The 10,781-nt window shown below is 32.7% G+C and overlaps 1 protein-coding gene across 2 annotated transcripts; it reads left to right on the forward strand.

Annotated features, from left to right (window-relative positions):
* The first annotated feature begins 72 nt into the window (after positions 1-72).
* On the forward strand, positions 73-3,601 carry LOC113758664 (3'-N-debenzoyl-2'-deoxytaxol N-benzoyltransferase-like). Of its 2 annotated transcripts, none has more exons than XR_003466807.1 (2): positions 73-2,329; positions 3,071-3,601. XR_003466807.1 is itself a non-coding variant. In XM_027301432.1 (2 exons), exons 1-2 carry the CDS (start codon positions 568-570, stop codon positions 3,546-3,548), a joined length of 645 nt encoding a protein of 214 aa, XP_027157233.1. In that variant the 5' UTR covers positions 73-567; the 3' UTR covers positions 3,549-3,601. The 2 variants fall into 2 exon arrangements, 1 of the variants encoding a protein (XP_027157233.1); XM_027301432.1 differs by having other exon boundaries at positions 73-734.
* Positions 3,602-10,781: the final 7,180 nt, after the last annotated feature.

Genomic DNA, 10,781 nt, shown 5'->3' on the forward strand with positions numbered 1-10,781 from the left:
TCCCAAGTTAAGTGGTTATTTATTGCAGTGAATTGCCTTTTGAAGTTAAGTGGTTATTTATTGCAGTGAATTGCCTTTTGTGACAATATTTTTTGGATTCAATCCTTTAATAAATCAGGTGGTTGACTACAAGGTCTCTTTCTGCATGATTAAAATACATACAAATACCAATAAACTCTTGACAATGGAAAGACGTAACTGACGAGAGGTACTGAGGGAGAGGTTGGAAAGAGGAAGCTCTATTGAATATTCCACCCAATTTGTAGATTGTAAGTGCCATGTGGCAGCCCCAGGCTCGAGTTGATTATGTTGGTGTCACTGAACCTCCATGGCCTTCCTCCTTGTGAAGCTAATGCTATTGAATCTTCTCTCTTTTGGTTTTGGTCATTGATTTCAATTTGAACTGTGTTTTTTAGGTAATGTTTTGGTATTTATGCTTTATTTTGTTCAAAATGGAAACTTTGAAATGATCTTTGCTACAACCTAAAATATTTTGGGGTCGGGATTATCCAGGAATTTAACCCTTTTCATATGAGTTCAATTTGAGGGAATTTAACTATACATTCCATGCTTATTGTTCAACCTGCTTTGATGTATACTTCATTTATAATATGGGAGAGCTGCATTACCCAGCTATTCCACTTTGGATTGGGCAAGGATGAATGGACAGTTGATAAAAGCCATTTCTCCACGAGTTATGGAAACATATTGATATGCAGCATTACGGTATCTAGGTACTCCTAAGAACGCTTTTCATGTCCCATATGCAGTTTTGTGCTCTTGATCTCATTTTATTATGGCCCAACCTGCAATTCTATTTTGTTTTAAAATTGAGTCAACATAGTCCAGTTATAGTGTAAATGAGAGCCATTTTGGGGCTGTTTTATTACCATTTCAATGAGATAGTGGAGTTAGTCTTGAGTTGGTAGGAGCTATTGGATATCCTTGCCTTTCAATGTTGGACATTGATTTTGTTTGTTAAGTCCGTTAAAACTTAAAACAGAGCATCAAGCTCTCCTGCTTATAGCAATTCCTTACTTATTTTAGTGCCTCTGTTTTCCATCTTCTACAGCCTTCTATCTTGTTTCTTTGAGGAGACTACCGATGTATTTCTTTCCAAGAAAACATGCAACTCTAAACTCTCTTTCCTGCAGCAAAAGAAAAAGACAACTTAGATATCTAGAGAAAAGATTATTATTGGGAATTGAGAAGTTTACCACCCTCTGCTGCAATCTCCTCTCTGAGATATCGGTGAATATCTACATTCCTCTCTCATCCCTCTTGAATATGCTGGAATATAGCAAACCATTTAGGTTTTTGATCTATTTCAGTCATTGTATTTTCTCTATGTATTCAGTAGCTTCAGTTACTCAGTTAAATCGGCTTTTGGTAATATTCATTTGATTGTGTATTAGGTCCAGTAAAGAATGCTATTGGTGTAAGGATGATTAAATCGAAATCTTTGTGTCGCTTTCATGTTCTTAGTATCATTAGTAATAATTTTTTGTCCTAATAGACTTTACGAATCCTGTTTTTCTCACTCGATTCAGCCATTAATGTCCTTTTGCACTAATTTTGATATTTTAGCTTGAGGTAATTTTGTGCATCGCCTTCCTGTTCATTTTAACTTGATTTTGCTTAGTCCTTTAATGAGATAAATATTTCTAGCAACACTGGAGTTAGTCAAGCACGCAAGAAGTTTATGTGAAAAGTAAACTATTGCAACATCTCATTTATTGTTACTTCCTTTTCTTGGATATATTATTTCATGTTACTCTATTGGTTTACTGATTTGAACTTGATATTTAGTTGTAAATCATTTATAGTCTTTCCTTGTGAATCCGCTTTTACTTGATTTCATTTACTAGGAACATTAACTTTGCAAGTATGCAGGATTCATAAGAAGAATTTAGCGTCAATTAGGATTATACTCTGGACTTACTCTTAAGGCTTTTCCGTGTTCTCTGAGTTAGTTTAGAACTTTATTTAGTTTCTAAGGCATGTAATTTTACTTCTATAGAGTAACTTGACATTTGTATTTGTTTTAATGCCACGGATACGTGGGAATATCTTAAGTGGTTTTTGGTGTTTCTGATTTCTTATGTTACTGGCCTGCAACAGTTTGAACTTTTTTTTTTGTTTAAATAAATATTAAATTGCTTATCTTAGTTCTTTGATGTATAGACGAAATTTTAACATTGGATGAGTTTGTGCAAATACTTCTTCATTGAAGCATTGGCTTTTGTTGAGGTTGTTTAAAAAACAAGGCTATCGCACTACCCAAATCTGTCCAATTGGAAGCTCGAATCGGTCAAGTTCTTGGCAGGAAGTAAATTCCCGTTAACTTCACTAAAGTGTATCTCTAGAATTAACTTCAATGTAACAACAGTTAAGGTTTGCTTATGATATTTTGTGCAGCTATGTACATCGTGATTTCGTATTACTAAGTTTGCTTTCCTTTATACTATTTGTTTATCGCAATGAATTTTCCTGCATGCTTGTTGATTAAAATTCTCTGTTTCTGGTAAACAAATGAACCTCCACATGCTTTTCTTGTCCAAATTGAGTACATGATACTAATATTCTGTAATTTACCTTGGCTCCCTTCTGTTTAAGTAGCTGTAATCCATGATGTCATAGCTAATGTGTTGTCCTTTCAATGCTTCCTCCAGCCTAAAACGTTAAGACCTCATGAACACGTGTATAGTTGTCTTCAAAATTGGACAATATATTGGCCATCAGGTCTGGATGGCATTGTACTTAGAATAACATATGACGATGTTATTTGAAGCTTTTGAACTTCCTTTAGTAGTGCTGGGATACCTGTAAAACTCATATCAGGCTGTTTTCAGTTATCTAATCTTGTTAAGGCTATCATATTGTCTAGAAGATTGAGATTTCCATCCAAATGTTAGGATGATTTTGGAAGCACACGTGATGTTGGAGGTTATATCAAAAAGCTACAAATTTTTGTTAGGATGATTTTCATGATTACATGACCATATAAATGTATTTTCACAAAAATTGATTCCGTCCCTACCCTTGACTTGATCTTTAATTCGTGAAACAGAGTTAAGGCTTCTGGGATCCCTTCTGATGAGAAAGTGAAGTTTGCATATGCAATCAACATAAGAAAGCTAGTCAAGCCACCACTACCAGCAGGATACTGGGGAATTCTGACCAAGGCTGAAGACCATGTCGATCAACCGATATATAAAACAGCAGAATTGATCAACAAGAGCAAATACAATGTATCTGATGAATATGTTCGATCATTTATCGATTTTCAGGAGCTAAATTATCATGAAGGGACCACAGTAGGAGCAAAGGTGAGTGGAATTACTGATTGGAGACACTTAGGCCATCCACAGTGGACTTTGGTTGGGGAGGTCCTGTTACAGTTTTTCCTCTGTCAAGAAACCTGCTTGGAAGCGTTGAGCCCCGTTTCTTTTTGCCCTATTCTTCAGCAAATGAAGGGGAAAAGGATGGTTGTAAACTTTCTGTGTGTTTGCAAGAACATGCTGTTTCAGGTTTCAAAGAAGACATGAATAAGTTGAAGAATTTAGAGCCTGGATTCCTTTGAATGAAGGGTTTCTTGTTATCTTTGTCTATGTTCCCGTCAAATTGAAGAGGTTTCAACTTGGTGAAATTGGCAAACCTTATAAGGGTCTTTGGACAAATGACCTTTTGCCTCAACATTTTCATTTGGTCCCGCAAATAAATGGGGAGTTGAAGGCGAACAATTTTTAGTGTATGTCTAGTTATAAAATCAAAGTCAACAGGCTAAATACTCTCTCTGCAATTAGACATTAGATCAACATAATGCAAATTTTACAAGTAAAAGCTACTCGCATGTATGGCTACGGGACTGAAATCCTGATATCATACCAATTAAGAAACGTGTTGATGACACAGGATTTGGGTCAGTAAAGTATTGAGAGAAGCAATCAAACAACCAGAAAGACAGTCAGAATTGCAAGTTCAAGTTCCCAATAGGCAAAAGCCACAGAAATTAGTAATCAGATTCCAAGAATCATAAAACCCCCAAAACTCAGCAGCCAAATTAATTCATTGGCATCAATCAAATCAAATGTAACCCTAATCAGGTAAGAACAAACTAAAACAAAAGCAACCCACAAAAATTCATTCAAATCCAACTTCAAGAATCTACACCAGTAACTCTAGACAATTTTTCAAAGGAAAAGGGAGGGAAAAAAACTAATAAGAGACTATCATACCTCTGGAAATACTTAAGGAGTCTTCACCCTTGTTGGAGATGCTGTTGCAGGAACGGGGATGAGATGTCGCTGGAGATGGTTTGCCGAAGAAGGGATTGGTTTGCCTATGAGATGTCGCTGGAGATCGTCTTTTATCGCTGCCGCAGAAGGGATCGTCTTTTATCGATGGTTTTCCGTTGAAGGCTGTGAAAGAAGTCTGATTTTACTAAAGGAATCGGTGTAACTTATTTTTCATCAGAAATCATTTTCCCAAATTAAATTGCGTCCAAACAGTGGAATGTTTGGAAAAAATGTTTTCCGTCCAATTAAACGGACCTTACTCCTGTATATTCGAGCCGGAATTGATTAAAAGCTATTATCACTTTACTTTACCGTACCATTAAATCAATTTAACGAGTTAAAGACCTTTAATCATGTATATTTTCCCGCAACTGGAGCTAGGATTGATTAAAGGCTATTATCATTTTATTTCTCTTTAATGTTTGGTACCACTATCAATTTCTCTCTTAACATTATTATCTTTTAGTCGTTTTACTCCAAAATTAACGATCAAACTTAACGAAATTTGTTAATTGAAGTGAAAGACATATTTAGTTCTTAAAATTACTATCTCTTTACTCTCATAAACTATAGCCTCGTTATCAATTTACCCCCTGGAGTTATGTATTAGGCAATTTACCTCGCCATTAAACCAACTTAGCGAGTTAAAGAACTTTAGAAAAACGATAAAAAAATTTAGAGTGACTCTTCTCCTTTTATTATCAAGAAAAAAGTCAAAGTGTTAATCTCTTTTTTCTTGACAATCTTATTAATATTAAAAAAATAGAAAGATGGGGAGAGGGAGGGTGAGGGGGAGAGAGAGATAGAGAGCGAGAGAGAGAGAGAGAGAGAGAAGAACTCAATTCTTTTTTAAAAAAATAAAAATAAGAAAGAATTAAATACTTTTATTATTTTAAAATTATTTCACTTTTCTATTTACCATCAAATTCCAATCATAATCCCAACAATCTTAAAATAATACGATAATGTTAGACTCTATTTTGTTTTCTTTCCTTCCAAAATCTAATTTTCTGTCTCCTTCTTTCCTATCTCCTTTTCTTTTTCTAGTATTAATAAGTGTGAAAATAATTTTTGAGAAAAAGATCTCTTAAAGTGAAAAATAAGGAAGAATAATCATTCCAACTTTTTATTTTTAATTACATATAAAAAAGAAAAATATATTTAAAATTTTTTTACCAAACTAGTTAAATTATCGATGAGATAAAATATTTAGAAAATAATGTTAGGAATTAAAGCGATTGTATCACTATAATTTCAAGAGAAAAAGTGATAATAACAATGTGATAATGCTATAGAATAAAGGGGTATTTCTGTCCAAAAATTCTTAACATGTTGAGATGAATTATTTATGGGGATGAAGTGGCTAAAAGATAACGTTAAGAAATAAATTGACAGTAGTTATATAGTTTAAGGGGGTAAAGTGATAATAACCCATGATTAAATAGTCTAATGGCTATTTACTTAAGCCCAACCGTTAAATCCATCCCACCCAAGCTCACCCAACCCAACATCACTGTCATTTGTCATATGTTTTCACTTTTATTTCATCCATAGAATTAGGGTAAATTTCCCAAACCTCCCCTAAAGCTTTACACAATTACAGGTAGCTCTCCTCAAATTTAAAAAATTATATTTATCTCCCTTACTTTTACTTTTTAGGTAACAAAACCTCAAATAAGATAAGCAAAAAAAATGGTGTGAATATCCTAAACCATCCTCCTGGATTATTTTTTAAGTTCAAAATTACCTCTACCATCTCCATTCCTTTATCACTACCGGTCACTCCACACTACCATCTCTCTAGCTCCTCTTCCACTAGAAAAAAAAAAAAAAAGACTGCAATATATGTTGAACATTAAGCCCATGTTCCATCCACTAAGCCTCCTATAAGTTCTCTCTCTCCCTCCAATAGCCAATCTATCAAGACATCAGGCTACCTATTTGATTCAATGTTGCCAAATTGTAAGGAAACTTACTAGCGTTGTTTCTTTCTGGAACTCCTTCATGTTTTTATACTTTTTAACGAAATATAACAATCTAACTTAAGACTCCTAATGGTTTCTTTCAAACTTGAAGTTGAATTAGCTAAGTAGTTTCTTCAGTTAATGATGACAATAACCAACTTGTACAAGTGAAAGCTCATTCCATTACTCTAAAAATCATTAGTTAATCCAAAGAGTTTTACAACTCTCATAACTAACCACCAACTAACTACAAATTGAAAATTCATCCAATTAATTGAGAACTACTTTATAAGTGAGGGTCACCTTCATAAGGGTTTTACTTCTCCTCTTTGAAAAAACTTATAAACTCAAATTTTTCCATACCTATACAATAATCAAAGTATGTTTCTATATAAATATCACACTTAAAAGCTTGTATTTTGTGTAGGCAAAATTCCCTCTTCTTCTCATATTTGAGGGTATTTGTAGGTGGTGAAATTTTGCCCTAAAAGCCTTTCCAACAATCAAAAAATTAGTTGTTGATAAACTAGTCGTTGGAACTATCGGACGCCTAATATGAATTCTTTGTGTCCAACACTCGATCAGATGTTCGATCCAAATCTTCTGCATCTAACAAATGCGTTCAGACGCATCTCATCTGTCAGTTGTTCAAAAAATTGAGAGTAAAGATCGATACATTCTAACTTCTTTCGGATGCATTTGTTAGATGCAGAAGATTTGGATCGAACATCTGATCGAGTGTTGGACACAAAGAATTCATATTAGGCGTCCGATAGTTCCAACGACTAGTTTATCAACAACTAATTTTTTGATTGTTGGAAAGGCTTTTAGGGCAAAATTTCACCACCTACAAATACCCTCAAATATGAGAAGAAGAGGGAATTTTGCCTACACAAAATACAAGCTTTCAAGTGTGATATTTATATAGAAATATACTTTGATTATTGTATAGGTATGGAAAAATTTGAGTTTATAAGTTTTTTCAAAGAGGAGAAGTAAAACCCTTATGAAGGTGACCCTCACTTATAAAGTAGTTCTCAATTAATTGGATGAACTTTCAATTTGTAGTTAGTTGGTGGTTAGTTATGAGAGTTGTAAAACTCTTTGGATTAACTAATGATTTTTAGGGTAATGGAATGAGCTTTCACTTGTACAAGTTGGTTATTGTCATCATTAACTGAAGAAACTACTTAGCTAATTCAACTTCAAGTTTAAAAGAAGTTTTGGAGTTTGATTGCTTTGCAATCCTTTTACTTTATTGCTCTCTTTTGTTAATTGTTTGTGTAGTTTAATTTGCTTATATCTCTTGTTATTATGTGTGCTTGAGTGCTTATTTACTTAAGTTATTTTTGTTGAATAATTGAGTAAAAATTTGGCCTTTACTTGCTTTAATGTTTTCAACCTAATTCACCCCCCTTAGATTGCTTTGGACCTAATATAAGCTATTCAGAATTACCAAATTTGGTTTTCATACAAACTTTTACAAGAATTCTATTGGCCAAATATGTTCATCGTCATTTTTATGATTAACTAGCCACATATTTATAATGAAGATATAAATTCTTGTTCTAAAATTTTATAAATCAACAAAAAGGAAAAAAAAACGAAGAAGATCCTAGGTGGGAGGACTAATTAACCTTCTAGTTCCTAAAAGTCAAAATTTTGATAGCAATAGAAGTTTTAGATTGGAAAAGTGTGATGAATGTTAAAGTATTAGCTCAATGTAGTCTTAGTGTTAGTTCAAAATTTAACCTCTAACATGATACATAAGGTTTAGGGTCTTGTCCTTTGTTGGCATTTTAGACAGTAATTCTAAATAACTAGGTTCACTACATTGTATTTTAGAATTGAGTATTAAAATGCCAATAAAACATAGAACTGTAATTCCAAGAAACTATCTACCTTTCTTTGTAGTTCCTTTGATCCATATCAAGTGAAAGCTTGGTGATTAATTAGATAGTTCAACAGAGCTTTTTCAGTCTCATTCTGCAATAAATGATTCAAAATTGCTCTCATGACTTTATTTGTTAGTTATGTGAGAAGTAACTTATGAAGAGATATTCTTTGTGTATGGCTATGTATGAATGTAAGTTGTTCAAGAATCTTGTCTATCCTCCTCAATTTGGGGTTGATCCAATTGTTAGAGATGCAAGGGAATAAATGTCTAGTTAGAGGGGAATATTTATACCTCTATGCGCTACTGAAATATTCCCAAATATACTGTCAATAAGTTACTGTTCAGTTGGGAGATTAGATGCCGAATTATGGATTTCTTTCTAAATCTTGTGTACTTTATAAGGGTTCTCTCCTTCACTTCTATTTGATGATTTTGAGATATAAAGCAAAAAAAGAAAAAAAGAAAAAATTGCATTTGTAAATCAACTAATTACAAATTACCATATAAATCATTTATGAGTTTTGATCTTAACCATCTAATCATCTAAGGGTAGCAAAATTTTTAGTTAAATATTGGGGAATTAACTAAAAATAGCACAAGAAGTATTTTTCCCAAATAAATGAGGAAACTCATGGGGTGAGGACTTATGTTTTTCCAAAATAAGGAATTTTTAAAATTTTTTCCCATGAAATTCTTGAATAATTCAAGTCTCTTACAACTTTTGATTCTGGATATACTTGTCTTTAAATCCAAAATCTCCAACTTATAGTTCCGTCCCTCTTATCATTCAACCTAACCCTCATCTGATTATAAATATATACTAATACATATATCACATTTTAGATTTGTGTAACTTCGATGCTGTTAAGAAAAAACGATTAAGAATTATATCAACCATTCAAAAGTAAATTGGGACAACATATTCTTTTACAATTTTGAGAGAAACGTCAAATACTAGATTTAAAAATTGAATATGATGGTATTTGAGAAGATATATGTAAGTAAAATCAATGCTTCCACAACAATAATTTAAAAGATTCATAATTTGACTATTATGGATAGATTTTCACTTGGAAGGTAAAAAAAAATAGTTTGCCTTTTTTACAAAAAAAAAAAAGTTACTTTTAGAAATCTAGGTACAAAACTATTATTTTTGTTGTTTTCTTTGTGACTACTCCACAATCCACTCTCCAAGTAGCAAATGAGTAGCCTGGACCTTGAAAGTTTCATTCATTTTTTCCTCTAGCCAAATTACCTACAACAAGTAGCATTGAGACCAAACAACTGTTACATTAACAGTTTGCAGTACACATGTAGATCATTTCAATGAACGAACACCACTTCTGCCGAAAAAGTTGAGAAAAAAGAAACCATTAGGAGTCTTAAGTTAGATTGTTATATTTCATTAAAAAGTATAAAAACATGAAGGAGTTCCAGAAAGAAACAACGCTAGTAAGTTTCCTTACAATTTGGCAACATTGAATCAAATAGGTAGCCTGATGTCTTGATAGATTGACTATTGGAGGGAGAGAGAGAACTTATAGGAGGCTTAGTGGATGGAACATGGGCTTAATGTTCAACATATATTGCAGTCTTTTTTTTTTTTTTTCTAGTGGAAGAGGAGCTAGAGAGATGGTAGTGTGGAGTGACCGGTAGTGATAAAGGAATGGAGATGGTAGAGGTAATTTTGAACTTAAAAAATAATCCAGGAGGATGGTTTAGGATATTCACACCATTTTTTTTGCTTATCTCATTTGAGGTTTTGTTACCTAAAAAGTAAAAGTAAGGGAGATAAATATAATTTTTTAAATTTGAGGAGAGCTACCTGTAATTGTGTAAAGCTTTAGGGGAGGTTTGTGAAATTTACCCTAATTCTATGGATGAAATAAAAGTGAAAACATATGACAAATGACAGTGATGTTGGGTTGGGTGAGCTTGGGTGGGATGGATTTAACGGTTGGGCTTAAGTAAATAGCCATTAGACTATTTAATCATGGGTTATTATCACTTTACCCCCTTAAACTATATAACTACTGTCAATTTACTTCTTAACGTTATCTTTTAGCCACTTCATCCCCATAAATAATTCATCTCAACACGTTAAGAATTTTTGGACAGAAATACCCCTTTATTCTATAGCATTATCACATTGTTATTATCACTTTTTCTCTTGAAATTATAGTGATACAATCGCTTTAATTCCTAACATTATTTTCTAAATATTTTATCTCATCGATAATTTAACTAGTATGGTAAAAAAATTTTAAATATATTTTTCTTTTTTATATGTAATTAAAAATAAAAAGTTGGAATGATTATTCTTCCTTACACACTTATTAATACTAGAAAAAGAAAAGGAGATAGGAAAGAAGGAGACAGAAAATTAGATTTTGGAAGGAAAGAAAACAAAATAGAGTCTAACATTATCGTATTATTTTAAGATTGTTGGGATTATGATTGGAATTTGATGGTAAATAGAAAAGTGAAATAATTTTAAAATAATAAAAGTATTTAATTCTTTCTTATTTTTATTTTTTTAAAAAAGAATTGAGTTATTCTCTCTCTCTCTCTCTCTCTCTCTCTCTCGCTCTCTATCTCTCTCTCCCCCCTCACCCTCCCTCT

The sequence above is a fragment of the Coffea eugenioides genome, unplaced genomic scaffold (assembly GCF_003713205.1).
Source record: "Coffea eugenioides isolate CCC68of unplaced genomic scaffold, Ceug_1.0 ScVebR1_645;HRSCAF=1356, whole genome shotgun sequence".
Classification (NCBI taxonomy): domain Eukaryota; kingdom Viridiplantae; phylum Streptophyta; class Magnoliopsida; order Gentianales; family Rubiaceae; genus Coffea; species Coffea eugenioides.

What these genes read in the sequence shown, in the direction of transcription:
- LOC113758664 (XM_027301432.1), top strand. Translation starts at nt 568, where the DNA reads ATGCTTATTGTTCAACCTGCTTTGATGTATACTTCATTTATAATATGG. An exon ending in TGCAGCATTACGGTATCTAG is followed by an intron (nt 735 to 3,070) that starts GTACTCCTAAGA and finishes TTCGTGAAACAG; the next exon opens with AGTTAAGGCTTCTGGGATCC.